The sequence below is a fragment of the Eretmochelys imbricata genome, chromosome 2, assembly GCF_965152235.1.
Source record: "Eretmochelys imbricata isolate rEreImb1 chromosome 2, rEreImb1.hap1, whole genome shotgun sequence".
Lineage (NCBI taxonomy): Eukaryota > Metazoa > Chordata > Testudines > Cheloniidae > Eretmochelys > Eretmochelys imbricata.
Window position 1 is genome coordinate 33,867,799 of NC_135573.1, and position 26,018 is coordinate 33,893,816.

General features: G+C 39.0%; 1 protein-coding gene across 4 annotated transcripts in view; it reads right to left on the minus strand.

Annotated features, from left to right (window-relative positions):
• Nucleotides 1-3,786: 3,786 nt before the first annotated feature.
• The window catches only part of OXR1 (oxidation resistance 1), a 404,602-nt gene continuing 382,370 nt past the window's right edge, over nt 3,787-26,018 (minus strand). For 2 of the 4 annotated variants that reach the window (XM_077809881.1, XM_077809883.1), the window contains 6 exons: nt 14,435-14,515; nt 11,661-11,783; nt 11,330-11,482; nt 7,902-7,997; nt 7,205-7,278; nt 3,787-5,791 (listed from right to left, as the gene is read on the minus strand). In XM_077809881.1, the coding sequence (XP_077666007.1) occupies nt 5,656-5,791; nt 7,205-7,278; nt 7,902-7,997; nt 11,330-11,482; nt 11,661-11,783; nt 14,435-14,515 (663 nt within the window). In that variant the 3' untranslated portion in view covers nt 3,787-5,655. The remainder of the gene's footprint in view (nt 5,792-7,204; nt 7,279-7,901; nt 7,998-11,329; nt 11,483-11,660; nt 11,784-14,434; nt 14,516-26,018) is intronic. The other 2 variants (XM_077809882.1, XM_077809884.1) reach the window with 1 other exon arrangement.

The window sequence follows — 26,018 nt, forward strand, 5'->3', positions numbered from 1 at the left end:
GGTGACTGTAGAGCAGTGTCCCTCAGTGGAGGGGAGGGGCTTCAGAGTTGAAGCCTCCCTGTTGTGGCTTTTTTAGGAACAGAGTCCTTAGTAGCTGTTTTTAAGGAGGATCCCATGTCTGAGGTGGCTGTTGACCCGGAGGTGTCCTGGACTCTGGGTTGGAGGCTGGTCTGAGGGATTTCTCCATCATCAAGAGTTTCAACTGGAGATCTCTAGCCTTCCCTGTCTTAGCTGTCAGTTTTTTGCAGCGGGGACACTTTTGAGATATGTGTTTTCCGCAGGCAATGGACACACTGCAGATGGCCCTCAAGAGACCAATATAGACAGTCTGCAAGTGAGACAGTGTTTGAAGCCTGGAGAGCCAGGCACCTCTGAGAGGCTGGAATGGGAATAATCCCGTTATGCGTCCTCTGTCATTGGGAGTTACCCGCCTGAGGCAGGGAAAAGGAAAGAATTTTTTTAAATAGTTAAAGGAAGAGAGGGTATTAGCTGGGAAATAACTGAAATAATAGAAATATCTAAAGCTGTGAGGGTGCTGCTGTGGTTCCGACTGAAGCCAAAGGCGGTAGAGAAGGAACTGTTGCCTGCGCATGTGGGGTAACCGCTTAGAGCTGCACGAGATAGCTGGGGGGCACTGCTACTACAAATCTCTGATTAGAAGCACAGGGTGCCAAGACACCTAAAGTGGTGCACCCACAAAGACGCTCCCCAAGAGCAACTGATTCCTAAAGCACCAGGGAAAACATCCACATTTATTTTCAGTCCAGGATGGGCTCCACAGAAGCTCTTCCTCTCTCAATTGCATGGAAACCATGTGGGCTAGATGGGTCTGCATTTCTCCTGTGATCTCAGAGGGGAGTGTACGTGGAGGTGCCTGTTATAGAGGTGGTAGCACAGGGAGGAAGCTAGGCCTGAAGGCCCCGTGCCATAATCTCTATTAATGACAATGTTTGTGCTATGTCTGGTGGTCGCAGGGAAGGGAAGTGACTGAGTTCTGCTGTCAGAGCCGTGGCTTCTGGTGCAAACCCAGCCAGCTGGGCTGTATGGGAAACAGTGTCCTACCCCCGGAGATGCCAACCCCCCTGCCATGAGTCACTCGATAAGAGGGATGGAGAGGAGAGACAGCCCTGGCTTCTCTGGTCATGGCTCGCTCCCTAAAGCATGCAAGGCACCAGCCACTGGAAATGCCTCCGAAGGGGAAATGGAGCTGAGGGACGATCTCCCCAAAAGGCAAACAGCCTAGTGACACTGTTAAGAATTGGACCATCATGGCTTTGAGCCAAACTCAGCAGCAACAGTGATTACTATTACCTTTACTTTGCTCTTTTGTTCTCACCATTTCAATTCAACACAGCCTTCTAATTCCCCCTTTGCCCCCCATAATATGCAATTTAGATGTTTACCTGTTATCTCGGATAAAAGCCATAACTGATTGCAAATACCATTCATAAACTCTCACAGTGGCAACCACCCAAATCCGCTGAACATGTAACATCTTCATGCAGCACTCAGAAATAATCTACTTTAACATTTCTTCACAGTTTTAGAATTCAGAGACCTTAAGGATTGTGTCAATAAAGCTACTTTAATATTCTCATATTACTGAATACAGTAAATGCTTTCTCATGGTTACTTGCCCTATTTACCCCAGCATGAAGGACACCATAAAAAGTCCTCAGGATCCTACAAGTCCTTAAGTTGTTTTCTTTTTTCCTTTGTGAGAAATATTTATTTACCAAATGTCCTTGAGACAAACTGGGATGGAGATGCTTTATGTGGATCCTCTGTATTGCAGTGACTTTAACCCACAAAGACTACCTGAAATACAGGAAATGATTCTTTCTGAATATTAAAAACCAAACAAAAATCCGCCTGCAAACCGCCCCACAATCTCTAGTTGTTCCAATGTATTTTTACTGTTACTCCCCTATGAAACTCATTTTAAATAATGGGGCACTAAACATTTGAGTAATCAATAGGTTATCTAAGTTTTTCTATAAAATAGCTGAATAGTTTATTTCCTTGCCACTAATACCCATACTTTCTTTCAAAAATTCCTTCCCTCTCCATTTTATGTTTTCTTCAACTTTATAGATGCCTACAAGAGTTATTGCCCAGATACTTAACATTAAAATCTTTTAACCCCAAGCCTGAAGAGTGACAGAACAGCAGCATCAAAACATACTTACACATCTATCTTCTGTGAAATGTTTTATTGGCTGGAGATGTATTTTAAATTATACAAGTTTCTTCCTGATGCATGTAATTTCATGCCTCTCCTGCCCTTCCCCCGCACCCACCCCGTTGCTCTTTCAGTTTTGAGAGCCATGTTCCCAACAGACTGAGTTCCTTCTCTGGTTCCAAAGGCTTTTCATTTGCAGATCTGCTTCACTGGGGATCAACAGATGAGCATAAATAGAGACTACATGTGAATAAACAGGGCCTTCATGGAGATTTGTAAGTTGAGGGAAGACCATATTAACATTCAGTGACAAAGCAGCATTTAAAATTAGATGCTGATGTAGCTGATAAGACCTGGGACTCTTGATGCAATGTATATCTCAACAAACATCAGCTCATGCACTGAGCTTATAATATTGAGAGGTGATACAGATTTTGATCTGGCACTAGACTCATTCAAAATCCAATCTATAAAATGGATTCTCTCTTCCATCTATGTCAAGCCTCAGTTTCTTGTAATCACTGGAGCAATGAGGTTTTTGGCAGTGAGGTGGAAAGGAACTATATCCTGTAAAATTTCTGGTGAGACTGAAGCAAGGAGACATTTAAAGGTCAGAACAAAGATCTCTTTGGTGTGGTCAACACACAGCTGCACAGATTTTAAACTGTTTAAAATAATACCTTTAGTTAAAGACATTATTTTAAACAGTTTATCTGAAGTCTGTGCAACCATGGGGATACTCAAATTTAAACCTGATTTATATCAATATAACCAGTTTCAAACTGATGCAAATGTGTCCATATACAGGTTTGCATCAGTTTAATTAAATTGGTTCAACTTTGTGTTCAGACAAACCTTGTGTTGTATCCTGTTAGAGAATGTTGTTTTCCCATCATTAAATGCCTCTGGGGAGACTTTAACTAGCCACTAAAGCTCCCATAAATTCAAGGTACTTTGACTTGTGTTTCAAGGCCTTTGATGTAGCTTAAATTTTCTGAACATAGAGTTGTTACTGCTTGGGAATTTGGCCTCAAATTGAAAAAATTCAATCAGGTGCCAAATTCCCAGGAGAATAACTCAGCCCTAACATGCAGGAGACAGAGAGAGAGACCTATTTATTACTGGAAGAATATACATAATTTTATATCAACACATGTGCTCTAAGTCAATTATTCCGAATTTAAATGAGCTATACTAAAATCAGAAGTCTAATTCTGCAATTAAAAGAATCAGAGATCATACAGCAGAAGGAAAAAAAAAGTGTTCTAGAATGCAGCACCTGAACTTTCAGGAGAGCAGGAACTGACAGTGTTTTGAGGAGATGTGTTACATAGACTCCTTAAGGTAAATAAAAAAGAAATATAAAAAACCCTGCTCTGCACTCTCAGTATCATACACTGGAAAGTTATATGATACTGGTATGCGAGTTTATAAATATTTACTCTTCCTCCCAGTTCCAAAAACTTGAAGAAACTATTTAGTTACATTGTAGAGCATCATAATATACCAAAATTAAAAAGCGGTATAGAGAAAGTCCTACATTCAGGAAGTTACTGTGAAAATAGCAATAACTGACCATTTGTATAAATAAATTCAAACTCAGGTTTAATTTTACATGTATTTAGATTTATTTGCTATATATCACTATGACCTTATAGTACTTGAAATCCATTACAGGATTGTTTATAGTTAGTCTTAACTCCACAAAGACAATAATACTGCTGTGGAAGACCAATGGGGAGAAAAGCCATTTTAATATATTTACAGTTCCTTATTTTTGTAAACATTTAATCTACATACTGTACTAAGCTCTAACAAGGGTAAAGAGCTATACATAGAGACAGGAAATGGGGCCCTGTATTTCTATTCATATTGCGCATTAGCATATTATAGATAAAGCATCTGCCCTTTTTCATTACCACAGCAGTAATCTTTCTTCAGATAAGTTTTTAAAACTTTTCAAAGAACTAAATATATTGAAATACTATACAACTACATCTATTTAAGCCAACCCATTTGGCTTTTATTCCATTTCTAGAATAATTTAAAGTGCTATAAGCAACCCGTTAATCAACACTTTTCTATAATAACAAAAACTACTTTTAAACATTAATTTACAAGATAATATACAATGTTCATCTGGAACAGCTGAAATTTCAGCACAAAGTCAGTCACTGTCACACTTATAACAGCAAATTTTTTGCATAACATAGAATAGAAGCTTTGAAAATAACTTTTGTTGAGCTGTTATTGCCACAATGGCTTATCAGTTTTCCTACAAAAGTGAACAAGAGCTACCGGTACTGTATTCTAGCCTGTCATTTTTTTGAGGTCACATGACAGTAAATTTGCATATTCCACAAGTCTACCGAGTTACAATATTGTCTACCTATAATATGTTACCCCATTTTATCAGAGCTGGTGCTAACTGTAGTTTACAACATAAATCCACTCAAAAACATCACAACTATTTTTTTCTTTTGGACAGGAATAAGCTATGTTCTTGGAGTTGATGTGCTACAAGGCTACAACAGTATAACTATAAAACAGTATATATCTGACACTTTATGTTGAAGAAAAATGCATCAATTTCATAGTCTTGGTATGCATAATGCCCTACTATAGCTACAAATTTGTTCACTGCATTTTACTTGATTTATCCATTAAACACAGTGGAACTATCACATTCTCACATTCCCTTGCTGTTTTATGTTTTTACCACATAGCTCAATGCTGTCCTCATTTGTCCCAAACCTGCAGATCATTAACAGCATGTGCAAAATACTTTTAATACAATCAGCACGCAACTAGAACTTTTACTATAGGATGTAACTGACATGTATTTTCTAAATTGGACATTAGTAAAACAAGTGGCACAACTGAATTTGGATGCATTTTCTAACCAGGACTAAGGGTAATGGTATGCTCCAAGACGGAATGCTAAACTTCTTGTCTAGCAGTGGCACCATGTGAATTAATCAACGAGTGGTCTGGGCCAGTGTTTGCAACATTGCTGTCAAATCATCATACTCAAAACTTTCCTCTTATATAGGCCCTGAAGGGGGAGCTCAATTCAGAGATACAGTTTTAATAGAAAAATTAATAGAAAAATAATCTTAATTGAGACACAGCAAAGCAGCCCTAAACCGATCGTAGATAGATGTGTGGGGGAACTGAAGAGAAAAAGGGGTAGACTAAAGGACAGATAGTTTGGGAGGCTGGCTCCACAACAGCAAGATTAACTTAACTGACATTCAGTTTCAGCCCATGTGGCCTAGACTTACAGCAATATCTTAAACAAAGAAAAGTACAACAACTTTAAATACACTATTTCAAAATTGTATCTGGATCATCATGAAGATAGCTTTAAAACTATAGTATATAAATGCTGTATTCTATTGCTTCTAGGGCTTTTTGAGCTGCACTGATTCATGTCAGGTTTGGGACAACAGCCTGTAGAGACACTTACACACTTATTCAAAAGCCCAGATTTCAATGTCTTGGATAATAAAATCTTCTCTCTTAGAAAGTGTGTGATTCCCAAACGTTTTACAAGAGTGACTTCTTCCATGGTAGAGATCCCCGTCAAGCCAAAGAGCAAATTCACCCCTAGAACACAGACAAGTTATATAAAAATTAGTGAAGGAGAACAAAGTTAACCTTACAAATGCAGTTAGAGTAGCCATAATTATAAATAGGGCTCTGTGTTTGTCACAGAGGTTGCAGAAGTCACGGATTCCTGTGACCTCTGTGACTTCTGCAACGGCCAGTGTGGCTGATCCTAGGGCCGCTCAAGCACAGCTGGAGCAGCTCTGCAGCCAGCTGCACCAGACACTGTTGGAGCAGCCCTGTCCCCGGGGACAGCCGCACAACTCTGGGGGGCCCTGGGCAGCCTGGCCGAGCAGTGGTCCCGGAACTGGCGGGTGGCTTGGTGGCTCCTGGCTGCAGTCCCAGGGACTCCCCCACAGTAGCAGGCCGCCTGGGACTCCCCCCACAGCTATTAAAAAGCGCCCCCACAGCTGGTGCCGTAGTCTCCCCCCTTGCTCCCCCCCCCGAAAGATTCAATCACAGGTATTTTTAGTAAAAGTCACATACAGGTCAGGGGCCGTGATTTTGTGTTTCTGGTCTGTAACATGTCCATGACTTTCACTAAAAATACCCGTGATCAAATCTCCTGTAAGTCTCCCTTAGATGCAGCTGTATTTGAAGCCATAAGACTTTTTTTTTTTAAAATGTTTTTAAGCCTCTCCTAGATTCTGCAGAATCTACATTAGATTTATATAATTTAATATTTTAATTACCTGTAGATTAAAATGTCTTTTACAGAAGAATACTCTAGTAATCTAGAACAAAAATGTCTGCACTAGAAAAGCAGAGAGTGATTTTAAAAAAATATATAAGTTGAAAATATGGGTGCTCCATTAGGGAAAAAAATAAAGATTATGGAACACCATTTCAAGGCTTGCAAGTATTCATGTCCTAGATTTATCAGAAACAGATTTTTCTGACAAAGTATTTCTTGGGACATATTTGTCAGAGTGCTAGCGTTAGGACATTAACCTGGGACTTTGCAAACCTAGGTTCAATTCTCTGTTCTGCCAAAAACATCTTCTTAAAATTTTAGGCAATTTACTATATATTTCAATTGCCTTGTCATCACTAAATTTTTTTGAAAGTTAACATCTTGTATCAGTTTCAGATAAAGCGAGTATGCTGTCAACCAGGACATATCTTGACCTATCAGAGGTAAAACTTCATATGTCTTCCATTGCTGAAGCAATGCAAAGGAAGGTCTAACAGTCTAATACATGTACAAGTTGTGTTTACAATGAGCGTTAAATGGTTTTCATATCCGACAACTGATAGATACATACATATATCTATTATTAGCATTAAAGCTTCTTGGGCCTTGAGATTTCTAAAATTAAAATTAATACCAGTTTTACTGTGTGTACACAACATTACACAAAGACCACTGTAATCAATTCTTCACAATGAATAACACTACAAATCATGACTTACCCTCCCCCACCAAAAGCTAAAGAGTCCATGTCTCCTTTAATGAAAAACATATTGTCTCCTGTCCATTTGAAGACCTAATGAAAGTAGAGAATAGCAAGTTAAATATTTGAAAAATTTAATTTTGTGAATATCAAGTGTTCTCTCACTATTTCTGACACAGAAGTCTGCCATGATTCTATGTCAGTGTGAAAATCCACAGATCCAGATTACACAGATATTTAAAGGAGTAAATGGATTAGTTCCAATGATCAAATTCACCTCTAAAATAATGCCTACATACACTTGTTTAGCCAATCAATCTTTCCAAAGTTAATTTTCATTAACTTTTATCTCAATTACTTCAACTCCATCTTTACTGGTATCCCCAAATATTCCCTAGCCAAACTGCAGCATATGTGGAATGCCACAGCCCTTACTATACCATTAAATTAAAGTATAAGTATCATCCCAGTTCCTATTAGCTTCTTCTGACTTCACATTCTACCGAGAATACAATTAAAGGTTTGTTTACTCATTGCTCGTCTTTTCAACCTTGTCGCTTCCCACTCCATTGCTCTAACCTTAACCCTAGATATTTTTTCTTGGTAGGTGTAAGTGGGTCTTTATCACCCCTTAAAACATAGCTTCTTGTAGTCAATATTGTTGACACTGTATAATGAACGGTTAAATAAGATGTAAAGGAGTTGTATCTCCTTACCTCAAAATCTGGAGAGAAAGTAAACAGAAAGGTCTCTCCAGTGCCATAAAAGCAGTCACTCACTTTAAAAGGTTCAGAGGCTAGCGCACCAAAAACCTATAGGAGAGAAGAAAAAGTTGAGATCAAAAGTGTAAGAAGAATGCTGAAGCTACACAATCTATACTACACCAACAAAACCTTTATAAGTTTTACTCATGAAATCTTTTTCTTTTATGTGGGTATCTGGCATACTGTTACTACTTTAGATGTAGGTAGATTTGAAATCTGCTTTGGGATAAGCACAGAAACCTCAAAAGATCTAATGGTTCCAACTGTAACGGAGATATTGTAGGCTGTTTTGTGAGGATTTTGGTAGGGAGGGACAGGAAGCAACTGTCAAGCAATTTTTTGCTGACTAATCAGCCTAGACTAAGAAGTGCAAGAATTAAAAATTAAAATCATATGCAAAACAAACAAACAAACAAGATACTGGCTGATATTTGTTGTTCCTTTTCTTAAATAGAAAGTTAACCAATTTTTTATTAAACTTTGAGTGAATGTCATTCTGTAGCATATTTGTGTTAAACAGCCATCTCCTTTCTCCTATATTGGGTTTGCATTTTAAGTCTCCTCTAAATTAAGCAGGGTCTTTATCTGACAAGATAATGTTTCCTATGGAATCAATAAAGGGACACTATCAGCTTGCATGTTTTAAAAGTTGCCTAAAAATATCAGAAAATTTATATCTTTTAAATAGCATATCTACTTTTTTTATTATTATTATTATTAAATGAAGCATTCTTTTTAAAAGGAAGTTTCTCAAGGTTTTTCTGCTTTCCTGCTAATGTTTAAAAGGATTTTTTAGGCAGGCCTGAGATCAACCACTAACTAACATGCTCTGGCCCAACCTTCCCCTTCGTGCATGCCCATGTAGCTTCACTTTCGGCCTCTATTGGTAAATACACTCTTTCAGGGCTTGCGGAAAAAAGGTGCCTTAGTGTGTTGTTATGCTAGTACATGAGATAGTAAACTATGATTAGAACAGTGAAACTCAGTCAAATGGCCTGAGAGAAAACACTGAAAATAAAAATATATTTCTCTAATATTTTAGTTATAATACAATAGAAACTCAGAGTTATGGACACCTTGGGAATAGAAGTTGTTCGTAACTCTGATGAGTTCCCCAGCTCTGAACAAGACATTACAGACTTCAGACACAGGGGGTTTGGCGCTGCAGCTACAGGGGTGTCAGAGCTCTGGGTGGGAGGGCGGGGCATCCGCTCTTTGGGGGACAAGGGCTTGGGGCTTCAGCCTCACAACTCGTTCCCAGCTTCTGCCCTCCCCACAGCTCAGTTCCTGGTTTCGGCCAGGGGGTGCGAGGGTGCACCAGGGCTTGGGGCTTTAGCTACGGGGGGCTGAAACCGGCATGCCTCATAACGAAAGCCTTAAGCCCCAGTGCCCCCCTATACGGCTGAAGGCAGGAATGGAGCAGCGGGGCTGAAGCCCCAAGCCCCAGTTCTCCTTACAGGTTTAAAACCCTGAGCCCCAGTGCTCCTGTGGGGCAGAAGCCCTGAGAACCCCCTCCTCCCCCAGCTGGAGTTCTGACCCAGTTAATCCTCTAACAAGGAAAATACTGCTTTGTGCAAACTCTTCTAAGGCTATCTTTGCTTGGCCTCTAAACTACCAGGTTGGGCATTTTTGCCAATACACTAGAGTAGAAGCTCAGAGTCACAAACTGACCAGACAACCACACATTTCATTTGGAACTGGAAGTACACAATCAGGCAGCAGCAGCAAAGTTTCAAAGCTGTATTAAGTCAATGTTCAGTAGTAAATTTTTAAAAGAACAGCTATAACGTTTTGTTCAGAGTTATGAACAGTTCAGAGTTACGAACAAGCTCCATTCCCAAGGTGTTCGTAACTCTGAGGTTCTACTGTATCAACTAACGGTATGATTTTCTGTTTCAGATCATCTCAATATAATTTGTGGACAGAGAAAAGCTAGCACCCCATACCAGTAAGAGAAAGAATTTCAGGCTTGTGCAAACTGAAGCGTTAAGTTTTTAAATGCATCCCTCCATCAACCAAACCTATGCTGTTTTGAAAGCACTGAGCTTCTAGTAGTAGTACAGCATATACTACAAAAAACCCACAATTACTTACCTCACAGTAACTGCTTATTTGAAATACGTTGCCCACATGGATTCCACTTCTGGTGTGTGAGATCAGATTCTTTTGGCCAGCAGTGTAAACTGGAGCCGTGCCTGTGCCCTTGATGTTTTCACACCCCCAACCATCCCTCAGTTACTTCATCAATACAAAATCCAGAGGGCAGAGCGCTCTGCAGATGTGGGGTCATGGACTCCATGCTGACAACACATCTTGAAGAACCATAGTTACTATCTCTTGAAGTAGGCAGAAAAGGTTCCTAGAGTGCCCCATCACCGAGAGGCATGGCAGCTTTGCAAGAGGGACAAGTTTTAAATCCCAAGATTTAGTGTCAGCCAATTCCAGGGTTAATACATAACCTAACCTAGATAGATGAGGTAGATAAGATATTTCTCTCTCTGTTTTATGGCTAATATATTATATCTTTTGCCAACAGGCAAACTATAAACTAACTCCTCAACCTAATGAGCAATAAGCTATCCTAACAACTAATTGCACAGTGATCTAAGTAAGCAGAAAGTGCAGGAATTCTGTTTTGCTGCCACAGCAGGCAAGAAGGAACTGAGGAACAGTTGGGCCCTTTCCAGCACTTATGTCCTCTGGTGGAGGGATGGGGTTGCAAAAGTATCATGAGTCGGGGTGGCCCCAACACACACCACTGGCCAGAAGAATATAATCTGTATGCACAGGTTGTATGTGCACCAGAAGTGGAATCCACACAGACTATCACTCGAAGAATTGATTATTCAGCACCGAAACTACTATAAATGTCTCTCTACATCAAATGGACGGACGGCCTCATCAGCACTGTCCCCTCAAGATGACGGGTGCTAAGATGTTCATGTCTGTCATTAAGGAACTGTACGGAGATAGCCAACTTGCTTGACATAGGTTACCTATCTACTCTTAGATAGCAATGACTATCCATCTTTCCTACTTTTGGGTGGGACATCTATCCTGTGCCTTACCAATCCCTTGAGGCTCTGAGCTGTCTGGTCCTCATTTTAAGAGAAACTAAAATGTTACTCAGTAATAAAAAGTTAGAGGACTTCCAATAGTTATGGCTTGACACTGGATTTGCTTCATCAAAACATTTCCCAGAAAAATGCCATTATCAAAAACTGCCTGCACAATGACATGATTGTAACACCAATACATAACCATGAAGAAGGAGAAGCTTAACACAGGCAGTTTTATTACTAAAACACATTGATGTTTCAGCTGTTAATTTATCTGTTTTAAGCAGCAGTTCTGATTTTTTTTGGCCATTATTTCCATACCTGCCCATCACTATCCTTGATAACCATTAGTACAGGAGTGTCTAGCCCCAACATAGTTCGATACAATGTCTTCAAGCTCATGCCATGCTTTGCAGTGCTGTAGACAAGAGTCCATGGATACCCAATGGTTCGCGGAGGAAGGTGCTTTGTGAGCTGTTAACAAAACAATGAAGAGTCTCTTATGCATTTAATAACTACTTTTTTTTTGTAAGCTCTTCAGAACAAGGTCCCTGTTATTTATTTGATATACTTAACCTGATACAGGATGCTCAGGATACTTACAGAACACAGATAATATTATTCTATCGTCAGTTTTATTTGAAAACCATACCTTTTCAATTTGGTCTGACTGCAGCAATTCACTAGGATCGCTAAGATTTGGCCGAAATGCTTCAGGCTCCAGGTCTGTTTTGATATTTGTGGCCTGCTTTGAGTTTAAGTCTTCCCTTGTTATCTGCAAGGGAGGAGGAAATAAATAAGCACTCTAGAAGGTATGTTAAGCATTCACAATTCTCTTACAGAAGAAATATTACTTAGTATACGCCACATCATCTTCACTGCATTTAGGATTGTACTTAATTATTGGAATTTTGTATTATGTTTGTTATATTAGGCATTTGACAGGGAAATCACTGCTTCTTGTGGTAAACCTATCAGTACTAAATATTACACTGAAATTATTGCTTGCACATGTACTCTAATATTCAGGTTATGCCTGTTTTTTCACATGCCTTCGTGTTTGGGGTTGAATATGGACTTTTAGAATTGACTACAATTAAAAGCCAAAGTACATGATCTCAACCACTGCACAAAATGTAGTGTGTTTCTAATAGTAATAAAAAAGGTGTTTGAGTTATATATATTTTAAATGCAGACACAGTTTATTTAAAATGCTTTATGCTCATCACTCAAAAGCTAGAGATTTTAATCAATACCCAAAGAAAATAACTTTTAAAGCCATTCTGATGTGAAACTTTTCAAGTTCCTAATAAAATATTTGAAAGCAGGCTTTGTAAATGTGTAAGTGGGTATTAGTTGCTTAAAGAATTTGACTGGGACTCAGGAGACATGGGTTCTATTCCCAGTTCTGCCACTGATATACTTGGTGACCTTGGACTAGTCACTGCCCTTCTGTGCCTCAGTTTCCCCATCTGTAAAGTGTGAATAATGATACTGACCTCTTTTGTAAAGTGGTTTGAGCTCTACTGATGAAAAGTGCTATATAAACAGCTAGGCATCATTGTTATCCTAAGAACCTGAGACAAAGCTCACTGAAGTCACGGGAAAGACCCTTATGGACTTCATTTGATTTTTGATTAGCTCCTATGCATCCATCAGAAAACACCAGAAGTCAACATTTGCCAAAATATGGTTTACCACATACATCTCCTATTCTAAATACAGGGAAATAACTGCAGTGTTTCAGATACCAATTTGTGGTAACTATTGCCAAATGTTAAGTTTTTAGATGGTGAACAGTTTTGACGCAAAAAGAAGACTCTCCAATTTTTCAGAATCTATGTCAAACACTTTTTCAACCAGTAACAATGTATGTAGAAGTTAAATAAACTGCAATCCATTAAACAGCTAAGAAAAATCAAATTTACTGTCTATCACAGGATAGTTTTTATATGTTTAAAAATAATCTTATAAAATATGAAGGTAAGGAATATTTGTATAACAGTAACTTGATTACAATCTTAACATTAATCCTTAAAATGAGAAAATTTGCTTTATTTAGTCATTTTGAGGAGGTCACCAAACAAGGCTCAAGCTTTCCATAACTTAGCATTTATCTCAGACTAAAAGCATTTGTTAGCATCTAATTTCACAAAGCATCAGACGCGCATATATATTCAACATCATCTTCCAATTACAATTATTATTAAGTACTACTTATACAGCATATGCCATTTGGTCTCTTCAGTCCCAAATTTCACACTGTCAAGGGCACGTTTGAGTACAAATTCTACAAAACATAACTGCTGTTCAAGAGTACCATAAAATGTTTATACTCTATTTGGTTCTTTAATTTTTATTACACTACCACATGCAAAACATATGCTGTCTGAGTTGTTGATTTTAAACAATTTTTACCACTCATAAGGCATTTGTAAGCAAGTTAACTTTGTCAAAATCTGAAGCTCCTAAACACATACTACAGAAAGTACTATAACATTATCACTGTCAACTAATATTTTGACAGCGTAACAGATCAATAAGACAGCATTATGACTACTAAATTAAGCAGAGGCAAACCCATGAAAGCATTTTCCATTTGCAAAAGCTACTCAGAAACAAAATGAAAATCCAAACTTCCAACCATTTCATTAGCTAGATACTTAGAAACACATATTGAATTAAGATTTCATGTTTTCAAAAAAAGTTCTTAGATATGCTTTCATCAGTAAACTTGGCATAATATACACATCAATTCCAAAGTGTGCTTATGCCAAAATAAATAGAGAAATACCTAAAGAGAATGCAAGAGTCAATTCAAGATTAATATCCTATAAATCTACAGAATTAGTTCTGAACTGCTGTTTTAGGGATTGGGAGTTCTAATTCCAGCTCCACTAAAGGGCAAAACACTTACCTATCTCATATGGTAGTTGTGAGGCTTAATATTTGCAAAAAAGTTTGAAATACTTGTAGGATCTTTTTATATAAGAATTTAAGACTTCAACTATACATACAACTGAGTAAGTCCTTATTTAATTTTGTAAACAGAGTTTTGAATTTCTCCATCTCTTTTGCATTCTTTTTAGGAAAGTTTCTACCCAACTCAAGCCACCACACCAGAACAGAAATTCAAACACAAGTCCTCATCACTCTGGAAACCATGTAGTAATGAGAACAAAGTTTCAAAGATGACAGAAAATTCCTCTGATTTTAAACTCTGAAATGATCATTTTGTCTCAGAGCCACAGCACTCTCTCTTATCAGTGTATAAACACATATCCAAGAGAAAGGAATTTTCTGCAGGATTCTTGTAGTGTTGTAGCCAAGACAAACCCACCGAATATGGGACTTGCCCTTATCAAGGCCACTACAGAAAAAGATGTTTTAGTCTCTGGAGAAGGGGTTTAACTACGAAGAGGGCACCTTGAGGCGTCTGCAGAGCGTGCGCAGTTCTTCACTATTTAGAGCATCGATCCTGCGGTGATACTCAGCCACTGACACTACCTGAATATGGAGACAGGAAGAAAATAATTCCACTGACAGTTGAAAAAAATAAAGAAAAATGGAGAAGTGTAATGGGGGGAAGGATATGCAATGACAACAAAAGAAAAAATGGAAATGTTTGAGATATTTGCATCTGCAAGGACTTGATGTTCACAGAGGACGTTTTTGACTTATGATGAGTACATACAGTGAAGATAGGATTTCATACACAAATGGCACCAAAGATCTGGTACAGCTCAATGTCCTAATGTATGACTATAAAGTAAATCTGATATGACAGTCCATAAAATTATGCTGCTAAAACAACAAATAAATGTGTATGAGAAAAAGAAAAAAAAAACAAACGAAAAACTTACTGCACAATGTGATAATGGGTTAAGCCCCTTATGGTATATCACAACTACAGGTAAGCACTTAGTTTGTCTTTTAGAACAGTAAATCTTAAGTTACTATTTAAAAAAGTATAGTTTAAGCTAACCTTGACCTAAGGAGAATTTTAAAGCTGAAAAACTGAAGTCTAAATAATATTAATCCTTATTCCTTCACAAAAATCCTGGGAATGTAAGGCTAGAAAAGATTACTATCAACTGATTTCAAATTCTAATTGACAGGCAAGTAGCTGCTAAGTTAAAGAATGCCAAGATGCTCTATTACCTCTTAGCTTTTTCCTCAGAGATTGTGCATTTATCATACTCCATTCAGTACTTTCATTTTTTCTTTTGATTCACTTTCTTCCTTGTCATGCATATAGCACTGCTCACTTTCCTACTGCATGTAATTTCATCTACCCTTTACACTATAATTCATCATCCCTGTGAAGGTTTCATCATGGTCCAAATGCCAACTATACTTTCTGCATTAAAGACCACCTTCCATTCCATTTGTAGCTCACATGCTGACAGATCACCTCTCCTTTAGTTCCCCATATCAAGCTATTCGAGAAACATTTAACATATAATCTAGACACTAAAACAAACGTACTATAAGTAAAAAGGCAGAAACCATCACCAACATTTTCCCTCTTGTGTGCCAGAAGTCAGGTACTTAATACATGGCCTGATTTGCAGAAGAGTTGAGTAGCCATAATTCCCAGTGACTCCTATAGAACCAGATGGTACTCAGAACTTCTGAAAAAAGTCAGGCAGTTTATTCAGGTACCTATCTTAAACCACCCACACTGAAAAATGTTGGTTTCTATATTTAAACGTTTGTGCCAAGAAATACCTGGTGTGAATATTATAACAGCTTGACCCTTCTACATATTATTTCTTTGTGAGTCAGAGATCTAAATTTTATAAACTATTTCAATCACAAGACTTACTGAATGTCTAGTGCAGGGATACCTTTGCCTTAAGTGACCTAGGTGTACTGTAGTTATTCACGATAGCATACAGAATGTAAAGAAACATATTATTGTGCATTGAAAGGAGTCCAGTATAAATCAAATTTATCTGTAGTAACAGAAACACAGTATTACAAGGATGCCTCAACTACAGAGCACTGATTGCACAGGATACATCATGTTATCTTAGCTTGTTAACCCTACTTAGTGTTGTTTTGTTATTTTTTTATTTTTATTACTACTACTACTGATGACAGTGAATACAAACACCCCAACACAAAATGTATTTTCCAAAGTGTCCTGAGTGTTGAAGATTTCTCTCCAACCATAGGTGCCATATGCTCTGATCCGAGGCAAGTGGTTAGGGGAAAGGCTGTAAGGGTTTTGATGACAAAGTAGTATCAGCAGCCAATTGCTTGTTCAAGTAAATACAATTGTGTATATATTTTAGAAGAATCATATAGGGCTAAGGGGCCATAATCTTTGATGGTAGGGATTTAAATTTAAAATTTTAGCTCATTGCAACTTGGAGGGTAGGAGATTCCAAGATTAGGGTAGAGAAGGAAATTGAGATTGTACTGGCTTTTTTTTTTTTTTTTTTCAGCTATCAATCCAATTCTCTTGCTGAAACTCTATTTTCTCTCCTCTTTAAGCCTTCTACATTCCCACATTTATATCTCCTCTTCCTCACTTCATTTTTTGTTAGTGTCTCCTCCACATCTTAGATTTCAACCTTTAACCCCTCTCTTTTCAGCATTTCCTTTTTCTGGAGACTGCATGAAACCTCCTTCTCACACCTTAACTTCAAAAGGCCCAAATCACAACAGTTATCCAGTTAAAGGGGATTTGATATTATGTAAGCATGGAGAAACAAAACCAAAAAAGACAGGACCCAAATAAGATCACAATTTTGTTTCTAAATTATCGCTCAATCTGCATGAGACTGCCCCCACTGCTTTAAAAAGAGGGAGGGAGGGAGAGAGAGATTGCAAATGCTGTTATAAACCTAGTTCCAAAGCTAAGCACTAAAGCAGACAGTACTAATGTCCCTAATTCCTGTTCACTTTTCCTTGCCACCTCAGTTCTTGAGGGAAGGCTACAGAAGGAGTCAGACATTTTAGGAACAAAAGGACTGTTATTGAACTGGAGAGAAAGTGGGAAAGAATGCCAGTTTCCATCATCACTAGTTCAAAAGAAGAAAATCTACAAAAAGTACACAGCCATAGCACAGTGTTAATTCATGCATTTGGGGTTGTGCCTAACAAACATAACACCCCACATTAAAGAAGTGTGAATAAATAGGATTTTTGCAACCCTTGCTTTTTTAGAGGCCTAGCAGTGGAGAGGAAACAAGGCACTGAGTTTGAATTTGAAATTAAGAAAGGATGTTACTGAATTCTGGACTGGTTATTCATTACTTGTATTGTGGCAGCATCTAAAGGCCTTAGCCCCATTGTGCTAAGCACTGTATGAATACAACTAAGAGATGGTCCCCGCCCTGAAGAGTTTACACAGAAAACTTCAGAGAACAGGTGGATACGACAAACAGATGGAAGGAGCACAATGTAAGCCAATTGGCAATGTGTTCAATTTATATTTTTCTAACGGATATTTATAAAATGTCACAATGTTCAGTTAGGCCAGGCCTACTCTCAAAAAGCTTTGCTTTACCGGCAAAGTGCTCATAGTATGGCTGCACTTCATGCTGACAAAAGGGCAATTCTACCAATATAGCTAATTCCAGCTTCCCTCCCCACCAGCCCGAAGAGAAACAGTTTATATCAACAAGAACAGTTTTGTCAGAATAGCGGTGTCTACACTAGAGGCTTTTGCTGGCACAACTATGTCAGCCACAAATCACATGCCTGACCAATACAGTTATGCCTGCAAGAGTCTGAAGTATATACCTGGCTTAGACAAACTGTAAGAAGAGGGTTTTTTACTTTTAAATAGAAATATTAAGGTATGTTTTGCAAAAAAATGGAAACAGTTGTTTGTAAAGGATAGTTTTCCTCTTGATAAATTGCAGAAACTGCACCTAAAAAGCTAGTAGTAGGTATTGTTGTATTCCCACGAAGTGGACACAAAGCTGGAACATATCCTCCTTATTTAATTGGAAGGCACTCCAGAACTAGACTGTTCTTTTAAAAAATAAACACACTAATGTAATTACATTGCTCTTTCAATAGCATCAACCAGTGTACAAATTTACTGGTCAAAAAACCAGAAGCTTCTGTATCCTCTGCACATGGTGATGGCGAGAGTAAGATAAAAGCAACCTGTGAAGGTTACACATCAAGGGGATCATTGAAATAATTCATATGAACAATTTGCTTTAGACCACAGTGCAGTCATACAAACCTGATGTAAACAGAGTGCCATTTTACTGGATGGTATAAAACCTCTTTTGTTCCCTTGCAGAGCCAGCGCCAACATAATCAGATCCACTTTTAATTCTATACTATTTGGTTAAAAACTACCAAGCTTAAATTTTGTTTACATATCTGGAACTTTTCCCAATCAATTTGTTCATCTCAAACTTTTTCATTAGAAACTGAATAACATTTTAAGACATTTCTAGAGGCTATAAATACAATGAAAATAAAGGGACCATTATGAACTGAACACTGTTGTGAAAGGATATTTACATCATTTGCAGTGGAGCAAGTATGAACAGTGCCTTTGTGTGTGAGTATATTCAGTTTCTCCCTGAATATGTATTCCACCACAGGCCCAATATTGCAATCCTTAATACTTTCAATATTCATGAAACTTCTGATTCCAAAGGGAGCTTGCTGGGGAAATGAGTCTCTGCACCATAAATAAATTAATATTATTTTATACATAATCAGGGCTGTCAAACAATTAAAAAAATTTATCATAATTAATCGTGAAATTAATTGCACTGTTAAACAATAGAATACCGTTTATTTAACTATTTTTGGATGTTTTCTACATTTTCAAATATATTGATTTCAGTTACAACAGAGAATACAAAGTGTACAGTGCTCACGTTATATTTATTTTTGATTACAAGTATTTGCACTGAAAAAAACAAAAGAAATTGTATTTTTCAATTCACCTAATACAAGTACTGTAATGCAATCTATATAATGAAAGTTGAACTTACAAATGTAGAATTATGTACAAAAAAACTGCATTCAAAAACAGAACAAGTTCACTCAGTCCTACTTCTTGTTCAGCCAATCGCTCAGACAAACTAGTTTACATATGCAGAAGATAATACTGTCTGCTTCTTGGTAACTTCTTTGTATTCTGTCAAATCTGCAGTCAAAGTGGTCTTAAAATGAACAACATGTGCTGGGTCATCATCCGAGACTGCTATAACATGAAATATATGGCAGAACGCAGGTAAAACAGAGCAAGGAATATACAATTCTCCCTCAAGGGGTTCAGTCATAGAATATCAGGGTTGGAAGGGACCTGAGGAGGTCATCTAGTCCAACCCCCTGCTCAAAGCAGGACCAATCCCCAGTTTTTGCCCCAGATCCCTAAATGGCCCCCCTCAAGGATTGAACTCACAACCCTGGGTTTAACAGGCCGATGCTCAAACCACTGAGCTATCCCTCCCCCCCAACCTAATCACAGAATCTCAGGAGATCATCTAGTCCAACTCCCTGCTCAAAGCAGGACCAATCCCCAACTAAATCATCCAACAGATTTTTTCCCCTAAATGGCCCCCTCAAGGACTGACCTCACAACCCTGGGTTTAGCAGACCGATGCTCATACCTGTGAGCTATCCCTCTCCCCCCCCAATTAACACATTTTTTTAAACTAGTGTCATCAGCATGGAAGCATGTTCTCTGAAATAATGGCCGAGGCATGAAGGGGCATATGAATGTTTAGCATATCTGCTACGTAAATACCTTGCAATGCCAGCTACAGAAGTCCCGTGCAAATGCCTCTTCTCACTTTCTGGTGACATTGTAAATAAGTGGGCAGCATTATCTCCCGTGAAAGTAAACAAATTTGTTTGTCTTAGCAATTGGCTGAAGAAGAAGTAGGCCTGAGTGGACTTGTAGGCTCTGAAGTTTTACACTGTTTTGTTTTTGAGTGCAGTTATGTAACAAAAGAAATACATTTGTAAGTTGCACTTTCATGACAAAGAGATTGCACTACAGTACTTGTATGAGGTGAATTGAAAAATACTATTTCTTTTGTTTGTCATTTTTACAGTGCAAATATTTGTAATCAAAAATATACGCTTTGATTTCCATTACTACACAGAATACAATATATATGAAAATGTAGAAAAACATCCAAAATATTTAATAAATTTCTATTGGCATTCTATTGTAACAGTGCAATTAAAACTGCAATTAAGATTATTTTTTCAAATCGTGATTAATTGACAGCCCTATATATAATACATATTTATATATTACAAAATATAGATGTGCATAATAAGACCAAACATTTTCATAAGACATGCATTTGCAAATCATTCTGAAAAGATCAGTCAAGATCTAAGACAAAGTGCTCTCTCATTTGATTTATTTTTTCCTCCTTCCTTACAGATATAGGCAGCTTTGATTTAGCGAAGTACTTAAACACCTGAGTAGTGATCCCACTGTAGTCAAAGGGACCCTCTGTGTGCTTAAGAAGTTAAGACACCTGCTTAAATATGCTTTGTTGTATATGCTTAAGTAGTATGGTAAGAGGGTGGGCCAGTTAAGGCAAATTATCCTTTTGTAGCCTTGTACTGTATCATCACACTTTTAGGGCAACACTGTATAAGACTCAGGAGACTATGAAGAGAACAGGAAATATGAGTGTTAAATTACTAAAATGCAAACTACGCTGCTGTGAGATACATTTCCTTCTCATGTTGTACTGCACACTGGGGCTATGCCTACACTACTGCTTACGTCAGTAGTTTCTTAGAGGTGTGAATAAGCCATCTCCTGAGTAATGTTGAAAGTTACACTGACCTGAGTGCCAGTGTGGACAGTGCTGTGTCAGCAGGAGAGCTTCTCCCTCTGGCACAGTTACCACCGCTCGCTGGGGGTGGATTAATTATGTCGATGGTAGAGCTCTCTCATTGGCTTAGAGCAGCTACACGAGCGCGCTTACAGCGGTGCAGCTGCATCAGTGCAGCTGAGCCGCTGTAAGCTCTCTAGTGTACCCGTAGCCTTAGAGAGGCAATTCTGGTATTCTGTTAAAAAAGAGCAGATTCAGGCCTTCCAATAAGGTCTCCTCTCTGGAGGGCAGTTACCTCAGAAGCTTTGCAGTTAACTGATTGCTAAAAATCTCTACCTCTGTAGATTACTCTCAAAGCAGCACTGCTCTAAACAGCACATAACTGTGCTCATCTTCAAGTGATTCATTCTAATTCCAGTAAGATTGAAAAGATATCACATTTCAGAAAAGATAGTATTAGTATAAAATTTTTAAGTTTATTTATAAAAGAAGTCAAGGAAATTTTCAGAAAGCCTGGGAGGAGAATTCACCAGTAATACTAGTTAGTACTGCAACAACATTTTCAATCTGTGATGTTGTAATGATTTAGGGATTCTGTCTGTACCACTTTGGAATTGTGGATGATTTTATTTAATTGTATCATGGAATTACTGTGTCATGGAAAGCTTATATGTATGCGGATACACCAGGAGTTAACAGAGTTGTGCCATGTCTCTGCCAGGCCAAAGAATGGCAAGCGATCAGCACTCAATGATCTTCCATTCAAAGTAAAATATCTTGGACAACACACTTATTCTAGCTGAGAGAACACTTCCTAGTGTTGTCTGAAGGGAAGGCAGTTTGGAAAGTTACCAAAAGAAGCAGATGACCCCAACAAGAGTCTTTGAAGGGACTCAAGAGGGGGACTTTGGGGGGTCAGAGCCATTTAGCAGCAGATTAAGAAGAGGGGAGTGGCAGCGGGTCAGGGTAGGCAACGGGGTGGAGAATCCCGCCTGCCTCACGGAAAACATACGATCCCCTAAGGGCTTTCAAGTGAAGGATGAGCTAGTGAGGGGCATTGAGGTTTCAACTGTTTACTGTCTGGCAAGATATGCACTCTCCTGTGCTTTACATGATTAAGCATGATTAAAGGAGAGCATAAAAGCGCTAGTGCTAAGTGCGTGCACATGACGACTGCTTCACAACTGCTGCATGACCTCGATAGCGTCAGACTGTAAACCAGAAGCTTCACATCTTTGGGACAGAGTTGTGGGAGAGGGCTGTTTACACATACCCCAGAATCTGAAGAGTCAACATTATGTTTGGAAGGTTCCAACACTTGGGGGAGGGTGGGGCGCACCAGATAGGTCTGAACCCTGTGTGTGTGCCTAGGGACCCTGAGATTACAGTTCAGCCACTGCCCCATTCAGGCTCCAGTAGCTTAGAAGAGCAAAGGAGGTTTGGATTCCACTCACAGCAGTCCTAGTGGATGACCAAGAGGGGACACTTGCTAGGATCTGTGATAGAGGAGTAAGCTTTATCTCCATTTACAGAGGCAGAGACCACAGTTTTGTTTACATTAGGAAGAGACAGATTGGTTATTATACACATTTAAGTGCTAGAAGTTTTCAGAGGTGCTGAGCTTCATATAGGAGCTCCTGGGATTGGGTCCAGTGAGACTTGAACCAATGACACCATTCAACAGAAGCTGCTGCTGCTATTCAGAAATGGGTGGGAATCTGTTTTCCCATCTTGTGAAAGTTTGAGATTTCAAAGTTTTTTCCATCCTGATTCAGGATGAAAAGTCAAAATCTTGAAAATTTTCACAAACTGCTAATACAAAAAATGTTTATCATGTGAATCCAAATATTTTCAAATAAAAGCCAAATCATAATGCCTCTGAGAAATTGGGCTTCACAAACAGACTTTACCAGCCATCTGTGGAGAAAAGGAATTGCATTAAGAGTTCAAATCCATACTGAAGCTTAGACTTCAATGATGTAGCATTGGTACTCTGTACTCTCAAATCTTCGCACAAAACAGTAGTCATCATGCCACTTAATGGGGCTTTAAATTCATCCTCTATTACAGCATCATAGGGTTCAAACATACATGGGCTGAACCCGCTATCTGAGTCTTTCCCAGTGGTGGGGGAAGGATCCACCAGGTGGGAGGCAGCAGGGCACTACACAGCTAAAAATAGCAGTGTCGATGAAAAGTCATCGCTTTGGCAAGGAGAGCTATGTAGGCTAAGTACCTGAGTAAATACCCTTCTTCAGATATGTCTGTACTCTATTTGCTTAAGCCATGCCCGACCATCTACGCTGTTACTCAACCCTATGCTGAGGGCTGGGGCGGGTGGAGGGTTACCCATATACATACTCTCAATATTCCTGAAATACTTGTGCTGTGTAGCAGCAGCTTCTGTTGAATGGTGTCATTGGTTCAAGTCTCACTGGACCCAATCCCAGCAGCTCCTATATGAAGCTCAGTACCTCTGAAAACCTCCACCGCTTAAATGTGTAAAATAACCAGTCTCTCTTCCTAATGTAGACAAAACAGTGGTCTCTGCCTCTGAGCTGGAGATTAAATAAGATGTCATCTACAGATTACTTTCCTAATATTTCAGGGCAAAGTAAAAAGCACAGAAGATATACCTGAATGTTAAATTACTTATTTGCTCATAACTTAATATACTAAAAGGTACACAAAGAGCAACTACCATTGGTTTAGGATTCTTGACTTGTTAGCTGGACTACCATATTTTGTAAATCTTACAAATCTATGAAAATATGGAAATCTCTACAGCTACTTCCACATTTTATAACAACTTCTTACTGAGAATATACCAATATTCCCCTGCCCTTCCCCCAGCCCAAATCAGGCATTAAACTAACATGCTGATTTTTTCCAAGCTAGATTGCATAGAAACTCTGCAAAGAATTCCAGCTATGCAAAGCACTCCAAATAGAGAGACCACACCCACTGTTTGCTCTGTTGTGTTGACTCATGCCTTTACATAAAGTGCTTTGGGGGAGTGAATAGTTTTATACATTTTACCCATGCGAACACTATTAACATCTTCTACTATGTTATAATACCACAGAAATAAAAGGAGAAGGCAAAGGAGAAGTTGCATATAAATTTGCCGTAAAAAGTACGAGGCTGATGTTTTCTGTTTTCCTGAAATATTGGCATAATGCTTTTGTTTACAGCTAGCTTTTTATGCCCCTGGATAAGAAGCTCACTCTCTCTTGAAACAAGAAGCTGTTCCAAACTGATAGGCAGGCAAGATTTCCCCTCCAATTTAGGCCCATCACAGTTGCCACAGTAACATTTCAGGTAAATAACCTTAGGTAGTTTTAAGTAGCATTAAGTTGCAGATGCTCGAAAGCCATATTCAACAAGAAAAATACTATTCTATTTAGGTTCTTGTACTATTATAATCACTTTGGTAATATAGAATATTTAAGTTAGTCCATGTCAGCTGAGCTTTCATCCCAGTTCCACAAGAACATTAATGAAACTAAAGGAATTTCTGATACCTGTTTAGGCACTGCCACTACTTATTTGAACTTCCCAATTTACTTCTGTATTGTACAGTATGAAGAGCTTGATGCTCTGTTCCCTGCTCCTTTTTTCTACAACAGTCCTATCTCAGCTCATCAACTTCATGCTGCTTCACTGGAGAAAACAATCCACAGCTCAGTCTCCCCAGACTGGGAAGATAATCTTCAGAAATATTTCTACTTGTCTGTGAGAGCTATCTATTAACCTTCCTCAGCTTGACCACCACCAACTTGACTCATTTTTATATAATAAAAGAAAGCTGCTCTTTTTATATTCTTCCCCTTCAGTTTGACCTCCCTCCTAAATAAAAGTGACGATGGCCAAACCAAAAGAATATATCCCAGAGCAACTCTTTTCTTTAGAGCCAAAGTTGGATATTGGCTGAGCCACATAGTTGGTCTTCAAGTATGATGTGCTCATAACACTGAATAGGATTTTTTCTAAATAGGGTGGTCTTGAACTTAAAAAAAAAAAATCTACAATTTTGAATTGTGATCTCCAATATTTAGGATATGCAATTGTGGCAGGGTGGACTAGGTACAGAGACCCCCTGCTGGAAGCCTTGCAGCCCTGCATCATCCTGTCCCAGAATAGAGCAGCGAGAAGTGCTCCAGGCAGCCTAGAGCGGCTTCAGAAAAGCAGCCAGTCAGAGGAGCTGCTGGAGCGACCAATAAAGGGCCAGATAAAAAGCAAGCAGCAGAGCTGAGCCTTCAGTTGCTGTGTGGAGCTTGACTAGGTAGGATGGGGTGCCTGGCTGACAAACAGGAGGACTATGGATAGCTCACTGCAGAGAGCTCACCAGACAGAGCTGAGCCCAGCAAAGGCTTCCAAAGACCAGGTGCCTAGCTGGCTGCATAGAATAGCAGCAGAGCCATCGAAAGGTCAGTGTGGGCAGGCTGAGACCAGGGCACTGAGCAGAAAACCTGGCCAGATCAGATGAGAATACCGATATGGGCCCTGCTGGTCTGGTAGCTGACTGTGCCTAGGGAGGGCTGCAGAAAAGGACACCAGTTGAGGTACCAAGATGGGTCCTGGCTGGTGTCTGAAGAAAGCAGTGCCTCTGGGAAGAAGCTTAAGAGCTATAGCTCCATACCAGGGCCGTGATAAGAACTTAGAACTGTATACCTCAGAAGGGGGGACAGTGTGTGGGGCTAGGCCAGAGGGCTGAGCTGCTGAAGACCGGCTGAGAGAACCAGCAGTCAGGGGGTGCTCGCGAGAGGCAGGTGCCACCCTGATGCAAGACCAAAAAAGAAAAGCAGGCTCACACCTAACAGAGAAAGAAGGCCATCCACAAGAGGCGTGTGCGTCCCCACGAAAAGAACTGTGTTTGCAGGCACTATCGGCCAGAGAAAAGGGAGCAAGCACAAAGGCGGGTTCTGACCATGTTACAGCAATATAGAAACTGACCTTTTAAAAAAATTGATAACGGGTATTTTGATAAGAATTCACATTTCTCCAGAACTTCCACAGATCCTCTTGTGATAACGTTCACTCTTTTTTGACACACGCTAAACTAGGCTTTTCATATTACTTTTTTCTTCTATTGCAAAATGGAGATTTACAACTTCAAACACATTTAAAAAGAAACTGACTTTTGAAAGCACACATTTACAAATCAAGACCTTGTCATACTGTACAAACTAATTTCACACTCATTTGTGTTTACAGCC